At 36.3% G+C, this 26,672-nt stretch overlaps 1 protein-coding gene across 2 annotated transcripts in view; it reads right to left on the reverse strand.

The window, feature by feature from the left end:
- Positions 1 to 26,672, reverse strand: part of ZFP91 (ZFP91 zinc finger protein) — a 42,519-nt gene that overhangs the window by 6,489 nt on the left and 9,358 nt on the right. The window contains exons 3-9 of one of the 2 annotated variants that reach the window (XM_023215539.3): positions 4,860 to 5,069; positions 4,569 to 4,605; positions 3,849 to 3,950; positions 3,168 to 3,302; positions 2,565 to 2,615; positions 2,058 to 2,136; positions 501 to 615 (exon numbers count right to left, since the gene is read on the reverse strand). In XM_023215539.3, coding sequence (XP_023071307.2) covers positions 501 to 615; positions 2,058 to 2,136; positions 2,565 to 2,615; positions 3,168 to 3,302; positions 3,849 to 3,950; positions 4,569 to 4,605; positions 4,860 to 5,069 — 729 coding nt within the window. Of the gene's footprint in view, positions 1 to 500; positions 616 to 2,057; positions 2,137 to 2,564; positions 2,616 to 3,167; positions 3,303 to 3,848; positions 3,954 to 4,568; positions 4,606 to 4,859; positions 5,070 to 26,672 lie in introns of both variants that reach the window. The other variant, XM_023215538.3, reaches the window with a different exon arrangement.

Here is a 26,672-nt window from a genome sequence, read left to right on the forward strand (position 1 = left end):
CCCTCAGCATCTCTTTTTGACAGTTCCTATGGGAGATTACATGCAAATTCAACAGCTAGCCTTCACAGTTTCAATAGCAGCAGAGTATTATGCTTCTAAAAGCTAGCTATGTGACCATGGGCAGGTTACTTAATCCTGCAAAGCTTCTAGTTCCTTAGCTGTAAAATAAGATCAATAGAAACAAATTTAGTGGTGTTGAACAGACTGATTAGCAATAATATACATAAAGTATTTAGTCCACAGTTGAAACAGAATGCTCAATAAAAGATCATTATCCTGGTCATAGAAGTTCAAGAAGTCAGAGGATAAAAATTCAAAAGTCCTAGTTTGTCCACCCGTTGGAAAATTTATCTTACTACATTTTATTTTCACACCTTTTCCCCACACACTTGACTATAGAATTTTTTAAGATTTATGTTAGAAAAACGTTATCATTACCAACATGCAAAAAAAAAAACCACAGTGCAATTACCTACTTGATAGACACATTTTAAAAGTACCTGTATGATGTTTGGCATGTCGCAGAAGTTGCTTCTGGAGCCTGAAGAGTCGTCCACAAGAGGGATGGGGACATACGTATTTCTTTTTCAGCAAATGCTGGTATTTAATGTGGTGCTAAAACAGGACAAAGTGAAAGGGGCGAAAAAAAAAAAAAAAAATCAAGGTTTCTTGAAAGTATTTGTCTTTGCTAAGTCAAAAGTACTGAAAGAAAACCAAATACTTAGATTTTGCACATGGATAGTGAGGGAATATAATAAAATGGCTAAGAACGCAGGCTATGGAAATACACAGACCTGGTTTCCAATCTGGGTCTGTCATTCACCAGCCTTTGTAATCTTAGGAGATAAATATTTCAAGCTCCAGTTCCCATTTATAAAATGGAGGTAACAACAACCATCTCAAAGTGTTGTTATGGGGTAAGAGATTTATATATTATACTGTGCTTTAGAGCAGCAAAAGGCACACAGCAGAGGAGGAGCAGCTATTGTTATAACTGAACCACAATCCGTAAGTAAGGCCTTAGTGTCAAGTTATACTTGTTGCTAAATATCAAACAGGTATTTCCTAAGCAGTATTTCACTTTCATGTTTCCTGCCGGACTCAAATGTTAAGTGGTAACTTTACTCATCAAAAATAATAATAATCTACTCAAAAAAAAATAAAAACAAAACCTGAATTAAAAGTATTTTATTCATTCTACACAGTATCCAAGAAATCATAGGTTTGAGTTCTAATTTTACTTTTTTTCTAAATCGCTGTAAAATAAAATCTGTTACTCTGTGTCTTGGAATGTTGTTACAATCATCTCATATCAGAAGTATTTACACCACATTGGGAATTACTGTAATATTGAAAGATTCCAAGGAAAGTCCTCTATTTGGGTTCAGATTCTTAGTCACCATTTTTTTTTTTTTTTTTTTAACAGAAGATGCTATGAGTTTGGATGTGTTCTCCACAGTTCATGTGTTGGAAACTTAATCCCCAATGTGATAGTGTTGGAAGGCAGGACCTAATGGGAGGTGCTTAGGTCTTAAGGACTCTACCCTTATATAAATGGGTTGATACTATCATTGGAGTGGATTTGTTATAAAAGCAAGTTCAACCCATTCTTGCCCTTCCACCATGGGCTGACACAGTTAAAAGGCCCTTGTGAGATGTGGGAACCATGCTCTTGGACTTTCCAGTCTCCAGAACCACGAGATAATAAATAAATGTATGTTCTCTGTAGATTACCTAGTCTCAGGTATTCTATTATAGCAGCACAAATGGACTAATAATGATTAACCCATTTATCAAGAGGCTGCAAATGTTTTTTGTGAAAAATCAGACCTTGGTGATGACCTTGAGCAGTAGGATTTAAATAACTTGGCCAAGCTTAGCATTCTAATAATGGAACACTATGCATAAATGGGTTAAAGTCATTTAATGTTTAAAGAAAGACTTTTCTTGACATTATATGTCAATGAGAAATCCTACACAAGCCAATAAAGTCTCGTGGTGCAAGAACAACTAATGGAACACAACCTGAAAGGCTCTTATATAACAACTTCACTGACCTGCAAATAGCGAGGGTGGGCAAGGACAGTTCCACATCCTTCCATCTCACAACGGACATACTGGATTGGAGGCTTTTTTCTATTATCAAAATGCAGAAGAAAAGTTAGCAAAAGAAAAGTGGCACTCTGCACAGTAACCTTTGACTCAAACTGTGCTATAGGGAATAGCTATTTTATAGTAGGAAGAAGTAAAATCTCTTTACTGCTATATAGATTACACAGAATTTGTATTAGAAGTAACCGAGAATTAGCAAATATTTGACAGAATTAAAAAGTAACACAAATAAACTAATAACACCCCAAAAGGTAAAGCATTAAGACTGTTGGAAATTTCAAGATCTTACAATGAAAATAAGATAATACCTGTGCATCTAGGATATTAGTGAAGTTGCTTTTGTGAAATTTTTTAATGGTCATTCCTGCAGGATTATCATGAAGTCTAAATATGTAAGGAAAGTGCCTGGTACTGGAATAAGGTGCAAAATAGTAGGAGTAAAAATTCCTCACCTCCTTTTGGGTAAACGTGGACTTTTGTCATCTTTTCGTCTTCTTCCTCTCCTATAATTGAAGACAGGGTAACAGTAGACATATTCTGAATCAAAACTTAGAGTGAAGGCTGGCTGAAGACACACACACACACACACACACACACACACACACGGTCAAAGAACAAGTGGCAAAGGATAACCAAGAATACATAAAGTCAAAGACATATCTGGCAAATCAAGCAAGATTTTACTCTGATGTAATTTCACTTTCAAATCAGTCTGTAAGACAGATTAAATATATACCTTCATAAACTATGCAATACTATGAAAGACTTAGATAAATCTCAATGCGTTACTTTTAGAGTTGCTACCATGTATCATCTAAAAGCCCTAAGAATAAAACATACTTTCTCCTTGCAATAGAACTAAAAAATCTAAACATTTTTTACTAAGAGGCTCTCCAGTGAAATTCAGCTGCTTGAGGCCAAATTTTTTTAAGTTAAAAAATACATATTTTGAAGCATGTGTATGTCAACATCCTTCCTCACACTCCCACTCTATTTTCCACTAGTGGTTTCAAAATCTGTTAGATTTCCATTTTTAATAATAATTGTCTACTCACTTCCTCGGAGGTTCCTCATCCTCTCTAATTTCATTCTCCTCTTCTTTCACCTCCACCTCTACTTCCACTTTAATTTCCTTTTTCTCCTTCTCTTCTTTTACCTTCCCTGATTTTCTCCGTGGCTTTGGGGTTTCCCTGAAAACACAAATGCATTTCAACACTAGGCAAAAGATCTTTTCAAGGAAGACTATGACAACAAATTAAAGCTTAGAGTTATCACTGATTTGTTATAAAACTACTCTCCTCAGTTTATGAAATGTGATTTCTTACCAATCATCCTCACATGCGTAGTAATGATCTAAATATATGTATACGATGTTCATGGAATGAACCCTTCCCAGACTAAAGATGACTATAAATCAAATCTCACTATAATTGTAAAGAGAAACGAGACAATAAGTTAAAAAAAATTCTAAGTATTCAGGCTATTCATGATACCTTGTTGAGATAAAACATGCAGACTCATAAAAACTTATATATAATCAAAATAAAGTTCTACAAATGGGAGAGAGGATTATATCAGCGTATGGTAAGATGCTAGACTTACAACAGAAATGCATAATTACTCATTTAAAATTAATTCTACACTCATTAGTTTGGCAATAGACAAAATAAAAGCATTCAACAATGCTTTCCTACTTATATTTCATTGACATGTCTGGAGTAAAATCTGAGACATGCCTTTCTAAGTGGGGTTTGTAGGTCTCATCTCTTGGGTCATCTTTGAATGGTATCTCCTCTTCACTGATTAACATCTCTTCTTCCTCCTCCTCTTCCTCTTCACTACTAAAAATAAGTAAATAGAAATGAGACATTCTGGTTGTAAGGATCATGTCTGAGGAGATTTTATTTGGTAATTTATTAAGAGGTAGCCCAAAATTGATAAAGTTATCTAGCATTTTCATCCTAATGACCTAATTGGACTGAAATCTAGCGGCTTTATCACAAAGAATAATAATTGAAACTAAAAAGACATAAATCGTAGATAAAGACAGGGTGATGACAACTCAATGGCATTAAAAGTTAAGAAACAACTGACTTTGTAATACTGTCTGGTGATCCGCTGTATCGAAAGACCTATTAACAGATAAATCACAACACAAAAGATTCCACTGAAATATCAAATCCTTGGCCAAAACACCCATATTTCACATTAGTTCCTACCATGGAATAAGTCCAAACACATAAGGTACTCAAGACATGATTTCTAAGCTATGTAAGCAGATTACATGGTTTAAGTTCTAATTAAGCTCAACTTGGAATCTAAATGCAGTATCAAAACTGACGTTAATTTCTCTTACAGTTCAAAATTGTTTCAAATGGAAGCAACTTCTGAATCATTTAATGTGACTATGTTATTTCCCCAAAGGTTTAAAAATGAAATATTAATATTTTTTTTACCTAATGCCACCTGGAGACTGATGCTCTTCTCCAACATCTAGAAAAACAAAGACAAAACAAAATTTTATTAGTGTAGATACGATATTTTCTCTCTGCAGTCAAGAAATGAAAATCAAATTACTGCATGGCATAATTACACAAAAGCAGAATATCTGCAAATTGTTCAAAGAAATACTACCTAAACCATCACACCTGCCCCTGACAGTTAAGCTGTTAAGGCAAATGTTCAACATTACATTTAAAATATAACAGCAACTAGTTAGTAAACACCATATTCTAGTTGCAATGTACCATAATCAAGTTGGTCTGTATTTGGTTCTGACTTGCAAATGAGTTGCAATGAACCAGTCTTGGAACGAGAGCTTCGGGTGTTCTCTGTATCACGATGGCGAGAAACAGATGTCCTACTACTACGCCAGCCCCGGCTAGGTCTAGATGTAGCAATGGAAACTTCCTGAGGGAGGGCAGAATCGTCTTCTTCCTCTTTTTCTTCCTTGGGATCTAAATTAAAAGACATACCATTCTCTTTAAGTTTACGGTTAACCAATAAGTATCCCTGTATGTCTACTAATTGTAAATACTGTTACTTGAGGATAAATTAAGTATTTTCAAAGGAAAAAGAACCTAAGACTTTTACTGAAACAATAAAAAAGAAGAAAATTAGGTAACTTATCCTTAATGTCATTATGCTAAATAAATTACTTCATGTTGCAAAGTAATAATTTTATACTGCCTTATCTTCTAAAAAATGCAATGTTAACTATGCAAAATACACTTAAGTAACTGGATTCATGAAATTCTACCTTTTAGATCTAAGTTAAAAGAAATAAACTAATTAGTCCCAAAAAGATGACCAGAACTACAGAGGCACCAGAAAGAACAAACCATAGATCTAGATGTTATTTACAATCAAACAAGTCTATAACAAATTACTGAAGAGGAATTCCTAACAAGAGTACTTTTCACTCTAATCAAGAGTTTTTCTTAAAATCACACTGTAAATTTGAACTAATCTATAGAGCAATTGAATGGTAAAGTCCAGCTCTGGTGCTATTCTGTTTCAGTTGTCCCATAAGACACTGTGTACAGGAGAACACACAAAATCTGTTATTGTTATCCTATATTTTGTCATGCTTTAAGGGTGAATGACGTATGGTAGGTCATCCTCTCTTGAGCCGTAAGTAATAAAAAGTTAACCTCAGAAACTGGCTTTCATACCTGGAGTAGCTAATTACTTAGACCTATATAAAAAAAAGTACATTAGAAGTGAGCCCATTTTAACAATACAAGATTCTTTAATAAACTTAGAATGGGAAAGGCCCAATAATAAAACATAATTTCAAGTCATAAGATACACATAAAAACAATTTTCCACATGGCAAAATACACCACACACAAAGTCTAACAACCCAATAGAAAAATAGGAACTAACAGGCTGGGCACAGTGGCTCATGCCTGTAATCCCCGCACTTTGGGTGGCCGAGGTGGGCAGATCACAAGGTTAGGAGTTCATGACCAGCCTGGCCAACATGGTGAAACCCCGTCTCTACTAAAGATAGAAAAATTAGCCAGGCGTGGTGGTGCACACCTGTAATCCCAGCTTCTGGGGAGGCTGAGGCAGGAGAATTGCTTGAACCCGGGAGGCACAGGTTGCAGTGAGCTGAGATTACGCCACTGCACTCCAGCCTCGGCAAAACAGCAAGACTCAGTCAAAAAAAAAAAAAAAAAAAAAAAAAGAAAAGAAAAATAGGAATGAAAAACAAAAACAAAAGCTCAATCCACTCAGAACAAGAGAAACTCAAATGAAAACAATAGCAAGACACCATTTTTCATGTATTATACTGGGGATGATCATATATGACAATATACTGTATTTGACAACATACTCTAACACACAGATTATAATGTATTAGTAAAACCTCCATGCAGTACAATTTGACAATATACATCAAAATTATAAATGTATACACCTTTCCACATGACGTTCAACTATTAGAAATTTATCCTACAAAATTACAATCATACTTATAAATGACTAATGTATAGCACTGTTTTAAAGTAGTAGAAGAGTAGAAAACTAAACGTTCAAAGAGGGATTGATTTCACAAATAATTGTGTACATATGTAAGATATATATATATATGTAAGATATATACAAATATATAACTTATGAAACCAATCCCCCTTTGAACGTTTAGTTTTCTACTCTTCTACTACTTAAAAACAGTGCTATACATTAGTTATTACAGTATGTGTGAGTGTGTGTGTGTGTGTGTATATATATATATATCTTACATACTATAACATTTCTGGAAAGAGATACAAGAAATTCATAAGTACTGGTTACTTCCAGAGAAGGTCCAAAAATATGTGTAGCAATTTCACCTTTAAGTATAAGTCCTAGAAATATAAACTACCACATGGAAGTTAACTGTAGCATGTTTATAATAGCAAAGAACAGAAACAACCTAACCCTCTGTCAAAGATAAAGTGCTTAAATAAACCATGATACCTTACTATGATGGAATACTAAATAGAGGTAGGTTTCTGTTAAAAATGACATGGAATTATCAGCAAATATATTGTTAAATGTATAAAAAAGACACAAAACTACATATACAGTATGGCAACATTTTTGCTTAACATTAAAAAAGTTTACTATGGAGCAATGTGGTGACTATAGGCTATTTTAGCTTTAACTACACTGAAAGTTTTATGAGAATATACTGAAGTAATGAAATTAGTTTGAAACACAGAGATAAACAGCAGTGTGCACAGTTCTAAACAACCATCAAAATCAGTTGTGCACTTCCTTTCAGCTGCCTTTTCCATTCATTATTGTATCACCCTCCTATCTGAGCTATTTTAATAGAAAAAATAAAAAAATAAAACATTAATAGAGGTGAAAATACCTCAAACGCCGTTCAGTCTAAGCACAATCCATTAAGTTTTACCCATAAAGTATCTAGAAGACCAAAGAAGAAGCTTATTCAAAATCACAAGTTTAGCTAAGGACACCTAGATTTAGAAATCATATTTTGAGATTAATAATGAAGGACTTTTACATGTAGGTCATGACTACTTTTAAAATAATTTCATCAAAGAGAACAATTCAACACCATCTATGAAGTATTACAACATTTAATAATAGTAACATCTTTTTTTTCCTTAACCCAACTGTACCAAGTTGGACTTTGAACCCACTCCATAACCTCCTGTCCTCAACAAAGCTCTTTTCTTCTTCATGATGAAAGGATGGTATGCCCACAACTTCCTATACTGTGGATTTTATACTCATTGGACAAACGATGCCAATTTGATAACAATAGCTTACCATTATAAATAAAGCATAATAGCCTATCTTATTCTTATTGAATACTACCGCCCCCATCACCTAAAAATCTAGTCTTAAAAAGAAAAAAAAAATCACTCTGTCAGAGATGACAGCAAAAATGTCCCTCCACAGAAATAAACACATACCATGAACAAAAACTGTCAGAATCAACTTTGTGGAAACTATGGACAATAGTTAAAGGTTATAAAAGTCCAAGGAGCACTGAATCAAGAAAAATGTGAGTAAAGACGTTTAAGGAAATCTGTCAAATCGCTCGATGAATATAAGCTAAAGGACCAGAGCCTTCAAAGACCACAGAGACCGAAGTAGGAGCTAAACTTTAGGTACTCATGGACATAAAGATGGCAACAATAGAAACTGGAGATTACTGAGGGGGAGGTTGAAAAACTATTGGGTACCATGCTCAGTACCTGTGTGATGGGATCATTTGTACCCTAAATCTCGTATCATACAATATGCCCCAGTAACAAACCTGCACATGTACCCCCGAATCTAAAATAAAAGTTGTAAAAAAAAAAAAAAAAAAAAAAACAAACGAGTTTAAAGAACTAAAGAAAATCAGAGCTAAAGAAAAGCATTAACAGTACTAAAGGAAATCAAAAGAATTATGTCTCAATGAAAACAGAATATCAATAAAAAGATAACTATAAAAAGAAACCAAGAGAGGCCAGGTACAGTGGCTCACACCTGTAATTTCAGCACTCTGGGAGGCCAAGACACGCACATCACCTAAGGTCAGGGGTTCGAGATCAACCTGGACAACATGGTGAAACCCTGCCTCTACTAAAAATACAAAAATTAGCTGGGTATAGCAGCGTGTCCGTGCAATCCCAGCTACTTGGGAGGCTGAGGTAGGAGAATCACTTGAACCCAGGAGGTGGAGGTTGCAGTGAGCTAAGATAACACCATTGTAATCCAGCATCGACAACAAGAGCGAAACTCCATCTCAAAAAAAAAAAAGGAAAGGAACTGAGGGAAAAAAATTCTGGAGCTGAGAAGTGTAATAACTGAAATCAAAAATTCACTGCAGACTTGAAAAAGAAGAATCAGTGAACTTTAAGCTAGGCCAGAGATGATCCAGTATGAATATAAAGAAAAAAAGAATCAAGAAAAATACAGCCCAGCAGATCATTTAGACAACCATTAAGCATGTCAAGAGATGCATAATAAGATCTGCAGAAGGAGAGGAGAAAATGAACAGAAAGAATATTTGAAAAACTACTGGGGAAAAAAAGCCTATACAAACAAGGACTTTACCTAACTCCTAGGAGGAGAAATGAAAGAGATCCATCCCCAGAGACATTATTATCAATTGGTAGAAAGACAAACACAAAGAACCATAAAAACAGCAAGAAGTGACTCATCAGCAACAAGGAATGCTCAACAAGATTAACAGCCTATTTCTCATCAGAAACCATGGAAGTCAGAGGGCAGTGTGATAACAAAGTGACGAAAGGAAAAAAGAAATCGTCAGGCAAGAATTCTATAGCTGCCGGAACTATTCTTTAAAAATGAAGTTCATGAAATTAAGACATTACCAGAAAATCAAAAACAGCTTATCACTAGTAGATCTGCCCTATAAAAAATGCCACCAGGGGCCGGGCGCGGTGGCTCAAGCCTGTAATCCCAGCACTTTGGGAGGCCGAGACGGGCGGATCACGAGGTCAGGAGATCGAGACCATCCTGGCTAACACGGTGAAACCCCGTCTCTACTAAAAAATACAAAAAAAAAAAAAAACTAGCCAGGCGAGGTGGCGGGCGCCTGTAGTCCCAGCTACTCGGGAGGCTGAGGCAGGAGGAGGCTGAGGCAGGAGAATGGCGTAAGCCCGGGAGGCGGAGCTTGCAGTGAGCTGAGATCTGGCCACTGCACTCCAGGCTGGTCGACAGAGCGAGACTCCGTCTCAAAAAAAAAAAAAAAAAAATGCCACCAGGAATCCTCTAAGATGAAATTAAAGGACACTAGAGAACACTGAAAGCCATAAATTAAAACACTGGCAAAGATAATTACGGAGGCAAAAATACGATATTATACTTTCGATTTGTAACTCCTTTTTCTCCCTACATGATTTGAAAGACAAATGTATAAAATAACAATTATAAATTTATGTTAATGGGCATTTGACATCAAAACATACACTTTGCAACAATAACATAAATGGTGAGGCACAGAATGGTACAGAGCAGAGATATGTTCACTACTGAAGCTAAATTGGCATTAAACTAGATAAAGTTTGAAGTACTAAATGCAATCCCCAGGTAACCACTAAGAAAATAAAAATACACAGAAAATGAAAAGAGACAATGGAACACTGCTATGTATCCGCAACACAAAGAAGGAAATACAAAGAAAATAAAGATCAAAATAAAAGATATTAAGACAGGTAGAAAACACAAAGCAAAATGGTAGGCCATTCTTATCAGTAATTTAAATATATATAAACTGTAGAATTAAAAGGTACATATTAGCAGAATGGATAAAGAAAAAATACAACCAATCTACAGTCTGTCTACAAGAAACTCCGGTTAGACCTGGGTGTCCAATCTTTTGGCTTCTCTGGGCCACATTGGAAGAAGATGACATGTCGTGGGCCACACATAAAATACACTAATGATAGCTGATAAGACAAAAAAATTTTAAAAAGATCTCATACTGTGTAAGAAAGTTTACGATTTTGTGTTGGGACACATTCAAAGTCCTCCTGAGCCACATTCAGACTGCGGGATACAGATTAGATAAATTTGCTTTAGATCCAAAGACACAAACAGGTTCAAAGTAAAAGAACGGATTAAGATATTACATGCGAAAAGAAAGAAAGAGAGAGCTGAAATAATGTATTAGTCTACCAGGGCTGCTCTACCAAATCACAACTGGGATGTCTTAACAGAAATCTATTCTCCCATACCTCTGGAGGATAAAAGTCCAAAATCCACACAGTAACAGACCACATTCCCTCTGAGACTCTGGGAAGAATCATTCCTTGCCTCTTCCTAGCTTTTGGTGGTGGTCAAAAACTTGGCTTATAGCTGCTAACTTCAATTCTATCTCCATCATCACATGGTGCTTCCTCCTGTCCCATGTGTCTTGCTTATTCTTATAAGGACATCAGTCATAGTGGATTAGGGCCCATCCTAATACAGAATAACTCCATCATAACTTGATTACATCTGCATAGATTCTATTTCCAAATAAGTTCATATTCACAGGTACTAAGGGCTAGGACCTCAACACATTTTTGGGGGGATAAAATTCAACCCATAGTGGTCTGCACCTTCTGGTTCCCTAAAATTTATGTCCTTCCAATGTGCAAAAGACATTCACCTAATCCCAACCTCCCAGAGTCTTAATCCATTCCAGTATCAACTCTAAATCCAAAACAATCCCTAAAAATCATCAACTCAAAAGGGATCAAATATCATCATCCAGATCAGCTATAAATGAGACTCGGGGTATGGTCCACTCTAGAGCAAAATTCTTCTCCATCTATGGAGCTGATTCCAAAAAACACTGGTGGGACAGTTATAGATTAGGTATCTCCATATCAAAAGGAAGAAAAGAGAAGGGGGGAAAAAAGGGTCAGGGGTCCCAGGTTAGTCCAAAACCTAGCAAACAGCATTAGACTTTTAGGCCTAAGAATAAGCCTTTGTGGATAATGATTTGTACTCTGAGCCCACTGGGGAAATAGCCCCACCATCGTGGCTCCAGGAAGTCTAATACATCCAGGACCCAGCATTTGCGGCTCTACCCTCAGCATCATTCTTCTTTAATTCCGTTTTGTCTCTGTCCCATTCAGTCCAGCCTGGTAGTGTTTCTGCTGTTACAACATTCTCAAAAACTTTGTCAGTCTTTCAAGAAATTCAGGGGGTCAAAGCCATCAAATGAGGGTCCTCCACAGATCTTTCCTGAAAAATTGCATGTCTATTTTGGGAACTGCTGAGATGGCTGATTCGATCCACAAGTTATATACCAAGTCTCTTTAGAGAATAGCTGTCCAGTCACAGCCTTGGTCCTGTACCACAATACATTATCTGGACGACTAAAAAGTTTCCAAATGATCAAGTGCTGACTCCTTTTTGCTAAACAATTCATTCCTCAATTTGTATCTTTCCTCTCACATACTAGTATACAAACAAGAAAAAACAAAGTTTTATCTTCTACATATTGCCTGTAAATCTACTCAGCTAAATATCCAAGTTCATTGCTTAACCAATGATAGAACACAATTCAGTCAAGTTCTCTGCAACTTTATAACAAGGATCACCTTTTCTCCACTGTACAACATGTTAATCATTTCCTTCTAAGGCCTCATCAGACTGTCTTTAATGCTCATATTTCTGTTGACCATCTCTTCAAGGCAATCTAGACTCTCCTCTTTTCTTTTCTTTTCTTTTTGAGATAGAGTTTCACTCTCGCTGCCCAGGTTGGAGTGCAACAGCGCAATCTTGGCTCACGGCAACCATTGCCTCCCAGGTTCAAGCAATTCTCCCGCCTCAGCCTTCCCAGTATAGCTGGGATTAGAGGCATGCGCCACACCTCAAAATACTCCAAGACAATATCCATTACCCAATCCCAAAGCTATGCCAACATTTTTAGGTACTTTTTAATAGCCCACTTCCAATACCAAAATGTGTTAGTTTCCTAGGACTGCCATAACAAATTACCACAAAAGCCTATTTACTACAGAGACCCTATTACTCAATGTTCCATTCACAGGTACCTGAGTTAAGACTTCAACATTTTTTGAGGAAAGCAATTTAACTCATAAGGGTGGCCCTACTAATATCAGGCAAAATGCACTTCAACAACTGTTACAAAACACAAAGAACATTATACATTAATGAGAGGGTCAATCAATCTAGAAAATAAATATAAGCCTATACATAGCTAACATAGGCCCCCTCTCCCTCTCAAGATATATCAACACATAACATATGTAGCAAAGATGTACAGAATTGAAGAGAAACAGGTAATACCACAATCACAAAAATGGAGACATCAGTACCCCACTTTCAATAACAGAACCAAACACCAGTCAGAAGTTTGATAAGGAAATACAGAACTCAAGCAATATTAAAAAATCAGACATATTAGAACTAGACATAATATTAAAAAACAAACATTGGACTAGGCGCAGTGGCTCACACCTGTAATCCCAACACTTTGGGAGGCTGAGGCAGGCAGATCACCTGAGGTTGGGAGTTCGAGACCAGCCTGGCCAACATGGCGAAACCCTGTCTCTACTAAGAATACAAAAATTAGCCGGGCATGGTGGCGTGTGGCTGTAGTCCCGGCTACTCGAGGAGGCTGAGGCAGGAGAATTGCTTGAACCCAGGAGGTGGAGGTTGCAGTGAGCCAAGATCACATGGCTGCACTCCAGCCTGGGTGATAAGAGTGAGACTTCATCTTGGGGGCGGGGCAGGGGGAATCAGACATATTGAAAAGTCTCAATAAATTTCAAAAATGGCTGCAGTCATATAAAGTACGTTCTCTGACCACAATGCAATGAAACTAGAAATCAATATCAGAAGGAAAACTAGAAAACTCATACTTAGAGATGACTGAAAATGAAAACAAAATATCCCAACCTAGGGGATGCAGTGAAAGCAGTTCTCAGAGGAAAATTTCTAGATATAAATGCCTACATTAAAATAGAAAAAGAAAATCGCATGCCTGAGTCAATAACCTAACATCATCCCCATAAGAGCTAGGAAAAAAGGAGCAGAGTAAACCCAAAGCTAGCAGAATAAAGTAAATAAGTTCGTTATTTGACAAGATAACAAAATCAACAAACTTTTGGGTAATAAGAGAAGACCCAAATTACTAAAACCAGAAATGAAAATGGGACACTACCACTGAAATAAACAAGAAAACACAATGAACAATTGTATGCCAACAAATGACACAGATAAAAGCAACAACTTCTTAGGCACACACAAGTTACCAATAACAATTCAACAAGAAATGGAAAAGACGAACATATCTTTAACAAGTAGACAACTGAGTCAGTAAACAAAAAGCTCCCAAGAAAAAGGCCAGAAGCCTCTAGATGGTTTCACTGTTGGATTCTACCACACATTTAAAGAATTAACTCCAGTCTTTCTCAAACTCTTTTAAAAAATAGAAGACGGAACACTTCCCAACTCATCCTATAAACACAGCCATTATTCTGACACCAAAGCCAGACAAAGACACCACAAAAAACCGTAAGCCAATATCCCCTGCAAACCAAATATAGCATCATATTAAGAAGATTAAACACTATGATCAATTGAGACAGGTCCCAGGATTATGACGGTGGCTCGACATACAAAAATATATGTAATGTGCCACATTAATAGAATAAAGGGAGGAAAAAACACACCATCATCTCAATTGATGAAGAAAAAAAATCCGACAAAATTAAACTTTCCTGATAAGAACACAAAAAAAACTAGGAATAGAATTGAACTTCCTCAACTGGACAAAGAACACCTACAAAAACTCCAGAGCTCACATCATTCGCAGTGGCAAGAGACAAAGCTCTCCTGCTAAGGTCAGGAACAAGACAAAGATGCCCTCATTCTTCACTTCCATTCAACATTGTACTGGAAGTTTCAGCCAAGCAATTAGTCAAGGGGGGGGGAAAAAAAAAAGCAACAAAAGTGAAAAGGAAGAAGTAAAACTGTATCTCTATTTGCAGATGAAAAGACCTTACATATAGAAAATTCTAAAGAATTTTCACAAAAGAAAACTGTTAAAGGTAATACACAAATTCAAAGTGCCAGAATATAAGACCAATACATAACATTCATTGTTTTAAGTATATGAGCAAGGAACAAAAAGGAAATTAAGAAAATGATTACCTTTACACAACAGAATAAAAAGGAATAGAATATTGAAATATTGTTAAGATGACAATACTCTGAAAATAAACCCACAGATTAAATGTAATTCTTATCAAAACCCCAGCTTCCTTTTCAGTAGATATTGATAACCCAATCCTAAAGTTCACAGGCAAATGCAAGGGATCTACACTAGTCAGAGCCATCTTGAAAACAAACTGAGTTAAAGATGCACTTTGTTCTTCTCAATTTCAAAACTTACTATAAAGCTTCAGTAATCAATACAATGTATTACTGGCATAAGACTAGTAAGTAAATGAACTAACTGAATTAAAGGTCCAGATATAAATCTACACATCTATGGTCAACTGATTTTTAAGAAGGTGGCTAAGACCATTCAGTAGGGGAAAGCACAGTCTCTTCAAGAAATGGTGCTAAGATAAATGGATATCCACATGCAAAAAATGAAGTTGTACTCCTACCTTACACCATCTATAAAAATTAATTCAAAATGGATCAAAGACCTAAACATATGAGATAGCACTAAAAAATGCTTACAAGTGAAAACAACCTACAGAAATGGGAGAATATATTTGCAAGTCATATATCTGGTAAAAGAATAATATCCAAAATATATAAAGTCTTTGGATTTAACAACAAAAAGAGAACCCAATTAAAACATGGACAAAGAACTTGAACAGATTATTTCTCCAGAGATATACGAATGGCCAAAAAGTACTTGAAAAGATATGGAACATCAGTCACTAATGAAATGCAAATCAAAAGCACATGAGATTACCATTTCCCACATACTACAATGGCTACCAAAAATAATAAAAAAAAGAAAATAAGAAGTGTTGGTGAGAATGCAGAGAAATTGGAACCAGTTTATTGCTGGTGGACATGTAAAATGAGGCAGCTAATGAGGAAAACAGTGTTATGGAAAACCTAAGAAAACATTGTTAAGAAAAATGTTACAAAAACTTAGACACAGAATAACCATATGATCCAGCAATTCCTCTTCTAGGTACATACACCAAAAATTGAAAACAGCTTCTCAAAGAAATACTTATTACATATGAATATTCATAGAACCACAATTCTCAATACCCAAATTGTGGAAATAACCCAAATATCTGCTAACCAGTGAATGGATAAACAAAATGTCATATATACACACAAAGAAAATTTTTATCCAGCCTTAAAAAGGAATGAAGTCTTAATATGTTACAATATGAATGAACCTTAAAAATACACTATATGATAGATGCTAGAAACAAAAGTTCCGTATTGTATGATTCCAATTATATATAACATCCACAATAGGTAAAACCATAGAGACAGAAAGCGGATTAATGTTTGCTGCAGCTAAATGGGGGAAGGGGAATAACTGCTTTTAATGGGTTCAGGGGACTCCTTTGTTGGTGGTGATGAAAATGTCTGGAACTAGAGAGAAGTGATAGTTGTACAACACTGTAAATGTACTAAATGTCACTGAATGGTATGCTTTCAATTATTTTTTACTACTATTTTATGTAAATTTCACCTCAAAACACACATACACACACACACACACACACACGTGCACAAAAGTACTGCCAGGTTTCTGGAATAGAAGGGCAATCCATACATCAGCATGAACAATCATAAACAGATAGGAAACAAGCCAAGTTTCTTCTGTGTGGTACTTCAAAGACAATTTCCAGTTGTTTCTTATAATAGCAGCTAACCTTGAGGAGGTTCCTTGATACATAAATAATAAGAGAAAAAAGCCATACTAGCTTGGGTAAAGGAAGACATCATGCTAGTCACTGCATGAGCAACATGCAGGCACAGTGAATATAACTACAGTTAATTAACCCTTGAACAACATAGCTTTGAACTGCATGGATCCACTCATACGTAGGTTTTCTTAAACATACAAGAAAAATTTTTGGAGATTTGTGACAATTTGAAAAAACTTGCAGACAAACTGTGTAGCCTAGAAATATTGAAAAAATTAAGGTATCTCATGAATGCATAAACTATATATAAACTATAGATACTACTCTATTTGATGACATTACTATAAAATATACACAAATACAATACAAAAAGTTAAAATTCAACAAAACCTGTACTCACAAAGTCTTAGACTATACATGGCATCATCCAAAGTCCAGAGAAATGTAAAGAAACGTAAAGATGTTGTATTGAATAACTGCATAAAATTAACTCAGTACATAATGATTTCATAGTTATCTCCTGTTGCTATTGCAGCAAGCTCAGCTGTTTCACGTATCTGCTTAAAATGTCGTAAGGATAATCATCACCACCTGAGTGAATTTACTGTCACAGTAAAAGGGATCTCTGTCAGTTAACTCATTTTTCACTATGTTTAGAGCAATACCTGAAACCTTGAATAACACTATGGGATCCAGAAGAGTTGCCACTAGTGATACTGGAAGTGCTTCCAAGAAGCAGAGAAAAATCATGGTATTACAAGAAAAAGTTGAATTGCTTGATAAGCATAGAAGGTTGAGGTGTGTAGCTGCAGCTGCTCACCACTTTAAGATAAATGAATCCAACATAAAAAGTACTGAAGAAAAGGAAATTTGTGAAGCCATCGCTGCACCTGCAGTAGCACGTGCAAAAATCTTGCAGTTTTTGCAAAACTTCTATCTCACATTCAAGATGCAGCTTTTATGTGGGTACAGAATTGCTATAAGAAAGGCATACCTACAGACTCTAAGTAAAGTCATTATATGACAACTTAAAGCAAAAGAAAGGTGAAGAATTTAATGCCAGCGAAGAATGGTTTGATAATTTCAGAAAGAGATTTGGCTTTAAAAATGTCAAGATATGGGCGCCTGTAGTCCCAGCTACTCGGGAGAGGCTGAGGCAGGAGAATGGCATGAACCCAGGAGGTGGAGCTTGCAGAGAGCCAAGATCACTCCACTGCACTCCAGTCTGGGCAACAGAGCGAGACTCCGTCTCAAAAAAAAAAAAAAAAGTCAAGATAACAGGAGCAACAGCTTCTACTGACCAACAGGCAGCAAACAAGTTCCCAGGCACTGTTAAGAAAACAGTTGAGGAACGGTATCTGCCTAAGTTTTTAATGCAAACTACCCCAGTGTGGGAAAAAATGCCACAAAGGACATTTACTAATAAGGAGGAGAAGCAAGCAACAGGATTTAAAGCAGGAAAGGATAGGCTAACTCCACTGTTTTATGTAAAAGCAGTTAGGTTTATGATCAGGGCTGCCCTCATCTATAAAGCTACTAACTCCTGAGCCTTGAAGAGAGAAACCAACAATCTTTTGGTTATACAACAAAAAGGCCAGGAAAACAAGAACTAATTTTCTTGATTGGTTCCATTGATGCACTGCCCCTGAAGTGAGGAAGTGCCTTGTCAGTTAGGGACTGTCTTTTACGGTTCTTTTGATATTGGACAATGCCCCTGGCTGCCTCATGAGTTTAACATCAAAGGTGTGGTCTACTTGACCCCCAAATACAATGTGTCTAATTCACCTTCCCAATCAGGGGGTCATAAGAATCTTTAAGTCTCATTATACGATATTCTATGGAAAAGGACTGTTAACTCTATGTAAGAAAGTCCCAATAGAGAGAACATCATGAAAGTCAGGAAGGATTACACCACTGAAGATGCCATCGTTATAGAAAATCCCTGCTGGAGAAAATTGTGTCCAGATGTTGTGCATGACTTCACAGGATTTACGGCAGAGCCAATCAAGCAAATCATGAAAGAGATTGTGAATATGGCCAAAAAAAAAAAGGGGGTGGTGGGCTGGTGATGGTGAAGAGTTTAAAAATAAGCATCTTGGATAAATTCAAGTGCAAACAGACACCACACAAGAGGAATTAACAAGATGACATGATGAAGATGAGTGCTTCTGATCAGGTGCCAGACGATGAAAAAGACAACATATAAGAAGCAATGCCGGAAAACAAACTAACATTAAAAACTTAGAAATCCTGGCAGAAAGGTTCCAATTATTCAAGACTGCTTCTGACTTCCTTTTATGACAGGAACCCTTCTATGATACCTGCCCTGAAACTAAAGCAAATGGTTAAAGTGTAGAAACATTTGTAGAGAAACGAAAAAGCAAAAAACAAGTCAGGCAGAAATTGTATTTCTGTAAATGTTCCTGCCACTCCTTCTACTTCTGTCAACCCCTGAGGTAAGAGTAATGACTCTTCTTCTTCCTCCTTCTTAGCTTACTCAATGTCAAGAAGAGGATGAAGACCTTATAATGATCACTTACACTTAATGAATAGTAAATATATTCTCTTCCATATGGTTTTTTAAATAACATTTTATCTAGATTATTTTACTGTAAGAATACAGGATATAATACACATAAAAAATATGAATTAGTTGATTTTATGTTATTGATAAAGCTTCTGGTCAATAGCAGCCTATTAGTAAAGTTTCTGGGAAGTTAAATGCAGGTTTTTGTTTGTGAGGGGGAGTTGGTGCCCCTAACCCTATCATGTTGTTCAAGGGCCAACTGTACATTCTTGAAAGAAGAAGGTATGAAGTAAGAGTGGTTTATACTATGACTTGAGACAATAAGAGATTAATGCTAGGCCAGGTGTGCTAGCCCAAGCCTATACCCGGCACTTTGGGAGGCGGAGGTGGGTTAGGTCACTTGAGGTCAGAAGTTTCAGACCAGCCTCACCAACATTGTGAAACCCTGTCTCTACTAAAAATACAAACATTAGCCAGACCCTTGGTGGTGCACACCAGTCCCAGCTACTTAGGAGGCCAAGAAAAGAGAACTGCTTGAACCCAGGAGGTAGAGGTTGCAGTGAGTTGAGATCGCACCACTGCATTCCAGCCTGTGCAACAGAGTACAACACCGTCTCAAAACCAAAAAAAGAGAAAAAAAGAGACTGATACTACTGGCAGGAATGTTTTCTTCTAATTCTTCTAGATAGCAAACAATGAAATATGATTTATCTCAATCTTACAGCCAGAGATAACTAATATAACAAGTCAAACCATTAAATTCCAAAAGATGAGAGCCACTTTGTCATGATAGAATACTTTAAGTTAGAAGGGCCATTCTAACGTAATCAATGCTATTATTTTATTGTAGGGTGAAACAGGGTGTGGTTAGTTGATAAGCTGGGAAGATACTAAACGTAAAGGTCTTCAAATCTCTAAGTATTTAAATTTCTTCTGGGCAACTAACAAATCTTAAGTATTAACTGCCAGGTAATATATTTATTTTTTCATTTCTCAAAAATCAGTTATAACCCTGTCAAGTATTTATTATTCTTATCTTCACAGATGAAGAAACCAAGTAACTGACTTTCCCACATATTAGAAGTTGTGGAGGGAACTGAACACAGGTATATCTAAGTCCAAAGTCTATATTCTTTCTACTATACCACACCTACCCACATAAACGAGAAAAAGGAAAGCGCCAGTGCAAGGGCTCAATCCAGATTTGGCTCATTTCCACCCAGCCTTGGATTCAAGTGCCAAAAGAGGGCCCCATTTATATAATATACTAACCTGAAACACCTATAAGAATTATTCCATGAGTGAATTTTTAACCTAAAGCCACATGCTGTATTTCCTTATGTTTCAAAACAGAACTAGAGAAATTTTATTGTGATTAAAAACCAGAAAACAAATGAGATTTTAAAATTGTATTTAAGAAATTAAGAATGTTTACATTCCAAAACGGTTTACTCATTTTTAAATCAACACTGTGTATTAATACCTAGATTTTTCTTTCTTATTCTAGTTATCTGTTTACTCCATCTACATATAATTTTTCCTGGCTTACCGATTTCAAAGCCAGACATCAGTCACCGGTGCACTGATAGAAAGGATAAAAAATACTAGGCTTTCACAGAATTTCTGCAGATATTAAATTTGGAGCAAAAAAAAAAAAAAAAAAAAAAGAATCACAAAGTAATGTCATCAACGTTCAAAGTATAGACATTAGGTGAGTTAGTTCTTCCTAAAATCATTAAGATTTTGCTCAGACGTAAGTTTGAGAAGGTGAAAGGATGGTTTCTCTGAAAACACAGCTCTTAAAACTAGTGCTCATTAACTTAATGATCTCTATAGCTAAGAATTAGCTCAATATTTAAGTTTAAATAAATATGGTGAACTCTGAAGACTAAGTAAGTGGTACCTAGCTGATAAACAAGGGGGAGGAGAAACAGGAGTACATGTATATGTCTTGAGAACTGAAAAAAAGATAAATATGACTGGAGCAGAGAAAACATAACAAAACCCATCATTTATCATGCTGAGGAGGCATGAAAAAGTTTAACAAGGGTCTTCCAGGAATATGGATCTTATCCTAATAGCCACAGACAGTTTAAACAGAAAGGTGACATGATCAGATTTTCATTTTTAATGTTCATGTTGGTTGCATATTAGACAATGAGCTAGGTAGGGGCAAGAGTAGATGCTAGGTGACCAGCTAAAAACCTACTGCAATAGGCCAGGCAACAGATAATTATGGCTTTAAAGAGGGTAATACCATTGAATATGGAAAGAATTAGAGATATAAGAAATACTTAGGAAACAGACGAGATAGGACTAGAGAATGACTTAACAGGGATAGAGGGAGATGCCAAGGATTTGGGATTCTAGATTTCTGACTTGAACAACTGGACTGATGATGAAAACAAAGAAAAAAATCAGGGTTTTTTGTTTCTTGAAGAGACACTAGAGAGAATATACGTTCTGCTTTGACCAAGTCTTGGATTATTGCTGAGTAAAACATCAACGGGCCTTAAGTTCAAAGGACAGAGTGGGCTACAAACATAAAACTGGGAATTGTCAGCACATAAAAACAAACTATTATCATCTGGATTTAGCTTGGTTCATATAAAATGGATCATTTTCAATATTCATGAAATGTGTTGTTTTTGGCCATCCCCAACATCTGGCTTATTCATTGATTTCTCTCTTCCAGCAGCAGTTCTGCATATATTAAAAACAACCACAGTACAACCTTGTTCTGTTCATATTGCTTTCTGTGGGGTATGAAAGACATATACAAATGTAGCACTAAGGTTGACAACATGTTTAAGAAAAGGAAAGAGCAGAGAAAAATATTTGTGTATAAATTTATTGTAGCCTAAGTATACAGTGTTGATAAAGGGACCCATGCAGTTGCATCACCTGCTGGTGCTCTGAGTATCTGGTAGCTGCTGGGGACAGATGGAAAAACTTAGTAAGAGTTTCATTCAAAACAATAGAACGTATCAACTTACCAACTTAGCAACTGTGAAATATGTAATACATTATTAACTGTGGTCATCATGCAGTGTGATATAGTTTGGATGTTTGTCCTCTCCAAATCTCATGTTGAAATGTGATCCCCAATATTGGATGTGGGAGGTGTTTGTGTAATGGGGGTGGATCCCTCATGAATGGCTTGGTGCCATCCCTGTGGTAATAGGTGAGTTCTCTACGGCTTCATGTGAGACCTGGTTGTTTAAAAGAGCCTAGCCCCTCCTCCCCTCTCTCTCGCTCTGGCTCTGTGACACACCTGCCCCACCTCCACCTTCCACCATGAACGAAAGCTTCCAGAGGCCTCACCAGAAGTCTAGATGATGCTGGAACAATGCCTGGACAGCCTGCAGAACCATGAGTCAGATAAAACTCTTTTCTTTACAATCATTCGGTCTCACATACTCCTTTCTAGCAACTCAAAAGGGACTAATACACAATGCAATAGATCATTAAAACCTACTCTCCCAATTTAACTGAACGTCTGTATGTACCTTTTCATCTCCATCTCCCCTTTTCTCATTCCACCTCCTAACCCCCTAGCCTCCAGTAACTACATTTCTATGATCTACTTATTTAGATGACACATGTAAGCGAGATCATACAGTGTTACCTTTCTGTGCTTGGCTCATTTGACTTAGCATAATGTCCTCTGGTTCCACCCATGTTGTCACGAATGACAGAAATTCCTTCTTTTTAAAGATCATGTGTTTCATACCTTAGAACATTCTGGTCAAAGTAATGATATAATGAAATTAGCTGGCTGCTCCTAATTAGAAAACACAAAGTGGATAAAGAAAAGGATGTGCAGACTGGACACAACATGGCGAAACTCCGTCTCTACTTAAAAAATACAAAAAATTAGGCAGGTGTGGTGGTGGCACACACCTGTAATCCCAGCTAATCAGGAGGCTGAGGCAGGAGAATCACTTGAACTCAGGAGGTGGAGGCTGCAGTGAGCTGAGATCACATCACTGCACTCCAGCCTGGGCAAGAGTGAAATTCTGTCTCAAAAAAAAAAAAAAAAAAAAAAGAAAAGCTGTGCTCAGGGGTTCAAATTCCCAGCTCAAGCACCACAAAAATGACCTCAAAGTTTCTGTGTCTTTCCTGAAAACAATACTTACCTACAGCTGCAAAACTGAGATTGCTGAAAACCAAACCCAGAGTGAGTTGTACCAAGGCTGACCTGACTATAGCCACTGCTAATTGCCCAATATACCAGCAGCGGAGACCAATACCGAGTCCCTGATATGGGATCAATGGGGTGATCAGCCAGCTCATCTGGTGCAAGGTTCGCTACACTGGACCACTTCCATCATGGAAGTGGCAGCACTTTGTTCTTACTGGAATAGACTCTAGATACAAATTTGTCTTGCCTGCATGCAATGCTTCCTATATACAAACACAAATTGTATGTCTGAGTCCATTTACACAAAATGTCCAAAAAAAAAAAAAAAAATCTATACAGACAGAAAGTAGATTAATGGTTGCCTAGGGTTGGGGGTGAGAAAATGGATTAACTATAAACAGGCATGAAGGATATTATTAGGGTGAAGAAAAAGTTCTAAAACTGTATTGTGATGATAGGTGTGCAATTCACAAAATGTACCAAGATCCCTAAATTGTATATTTGAAATGGGTGAATTTTATGATATGTAAATTATAATCCCAATAACACTGTATTTCAAAAATACACATCATAGTACTAGTCATAAAAACTAGAAAACTGCCCAAACATCCATCAACAGTAAAAGAGTTAAACTGTGGTTATATTCCCACAATGGGACACTATACAGCAACTAAAATAAACCATCTATGACAAACACAGCACTTGTCACAAACGAAGAGCAAAATAAGTCAGATACAAATACAGTGCCTACTGTATTATTCCACTTACGTAAAATTCAAAAATTGGCAAAACCAATTTCTGCTATTTAAAGTCAAAATGGTAGTCACACTTGAGGACGGTTGACTTGAAGGAGCATAAAGGAGTTTCCAAAACACCGATTATGTTTTATTCAGTTGTGTAATGGTTACATGATTGGGCTCACCCTGGGAATATTCAAAAGTCTGCCCACTTAGAAAATAATATAATATAAAATGAAGAAGGGGGAGGAGAAACAAGAGTACATGTATGTGTCTTAAAATATGTGCATTTCTATATACGTATGGTACATTTTACTAGAATTTCTCTAAAAATCACCTGTAATCTCAGGGAAAAAAAACTCAGAAATATCAAATGCCCTTCAGTTAGGTAACGGTTAAATAATAGAATATAAATGTATAGTAGCCATGGCTGGATATCCACAAACCATCTAGGCACCTCTTCTTTCTTAAAGAATCAATCCCACTCTTAAAACACAGTGGGAATCCCGATTAAGTTAACAGCATAAAAAAATGTGAAATACTGGGGGATAAATGGGATAAAAAATGTGAAAGTCCTATACACTGAAAAGCGCAAAACATTGCTGAGTAAAATTAAAGACCTAAGTAAATGGAGCAGTATATCTTGTTTATAGAGTTGTAAATACTAATATAAATTTTATTTTTTGATTTTATGACTTCAATTTTCTATTTTTTGTTGCTAATATACAGAAATACAATTGATTGATTATACTGTGGGGGTGGTTTCAAGACACCTTGCAGTTACTGTCTTCAGGATTTTGGAACACTGCGCAGCAACCACCATAATGTAAAACAAGTCTGAACTGAATGACCAATGACGGGGGGAATGGTCCAACCAGTAAGTAATAAATTGCTGTGTTTTAAGCCACTAAATTTTTAGATAGTTTTGTTATGAAGCTAAAGAAGTCTTTGCTTAGATAGCATTAGATTATTCTGGCTGGTTTTAATTCAGAGGAGCTTCTTCCTTCCTGAACTTAAGAGTCAGGGGGCAATTCCTTTTTGTCAGAGATTATTATCCACTAAGGCTCAACTCAAAATGAGGATAAGTTATGCCCTCATGTACAGACAAGTCTCTCTTAAAGGTTTTGGATTTGTACAGACTGAATATGGGTTTCCCCACTAAGGATTTTAAGTTTCCTCTGCTTCAATTTTCTCCTATCAGGGCATTCTGCTTTAACTCTCAAGCGGTCTTGGCAGGAAAAGGGATCTCAATGTAAAATAATATATATAACAGAATAAACTTATAACTGTGTCGAAGATGGCAATAAACTGAACTGTAATAGGCAAATTATTATAAAGTTAAGACTCATTTACCTGATAGGTAATCCTGTAACTGAAATAAGCTGATGATCAAGGCTTTTTCAGCCTACATCACAATTCACATATATGGTAAATGACATATATCTTTATTTGTAGGAAATTAATAATAGAAAAGAAGAACCAAAGGAGGTCTGGATGTCTGAACTGGAAATACGGATTAAAGGATCTGGGCCATACCCAACATGGAACAAGATGTTTGAGTAAATTATTCTCATACTAAGAAAAATAATACAGTTACTGCTACCTTAAGATAAAAGATTAGGAAGGAAGGACAAACAAAAATGCCTATTTAATGTATTTAGCCTTTGAGGCTTCAACATTATAATATTGTCAGAAACTTGAGTTTCTGAAACCTAACTGAAATACTCTGTGTATTTTTATCATTAGGTGCACTTTGTTTTCCACAAATAATTAAAGTTTGCTTTGAAATATTAGCCAATCTCAGTAGTATTAAGAGAAGCCAGGGAAAGAGGCTTTTGTTGTTATTGTTGCTGTTTTTAACTTACATTTAAATTTAGAACAGTATCATTTAATTAGTAAAGGAGAATATTTCAGTTAAAACTAACAGGCTGGGTGTAGTGGCTCACGCCTATAAATTCCAGCACTTTGGGAGGCCAAGGCAAGAGGACTGCTTGAGCCCAGGAGTTCCAGACCAACCTAGGCAACACAGTGAGACCCTGTCTCTACAAAAAAATCAACAGCAATTAGCTGGAAATGGCGGCACACTTCTGTGGTCCCAGCTACTTGGGAGGCTGAGGCAGGAGGATGGCTTGAGCCCAGGAGATTAACACTGCAGTGAACCATGATCACACCATTGCACTCCAGCCTGTGCAATAAAGTGAGACCCTGTCTCAAAAACAAACAAACAAAAACCTTAAAAGCCTATCTGAGTGTTAAGGCTGGGCTTATACACGCCCTTTCTCACCTACAGATTTTCCTTTCAGAACTCTTTTCTATTCAAAACCTACAAGATTTTATTTTGACTAGGAAAACTAGGTCATTAGCAAGGAGATTAAAAATCTTTCAAGAAAGAATTGTGAAAACAATGTTCTCAGTATCTTCTTGATTCTTCCTTTTGTATGCAAACTCAAACAGTAAGAATTACAAAAGTTAGATTTTCTCACTGGAATGGGAAAAAAAGCATGAAAATGTGTCTTCTGCATTTTTAGAAATAAAAATATTCTTTAAATATACTAGAAAGGAAGAAAAACCAACAAAAAAGTATACTATAAAAGAGATGCATCTGTAAAGGAAGTAGAAACAGTCAATGTTACATTGAGGTTACAAGTTGACAAGAGGCCAAGATGAATGGGATACAAGAGACTGATTTGAGAGGATAAGATAATCAAAGATATTTCAATACAGGAAAAATAAAACTCTGTTGAAATCTATGAAAACTGTTAATAACAAATTAATTCTAATTTAACAAAATGCAGCTA

The sequence above is a fragment of the Piliocolobus tephrosceles genome, chromosome 13 (assembly GCF_002776525.5).
Source record: "Piliocolobus tephrosceles isolate RC106 chromosome 13, ASM277652v3, whole genome shotgun sequence".
NCBI classification, from domain to species: domain Eukaryota; kingdom Metazoa; phylum Chordata; class Mammalia; order Primates; family Cercopithecidae; genus Piliocolobus; species Piliocolobus tephrosceles.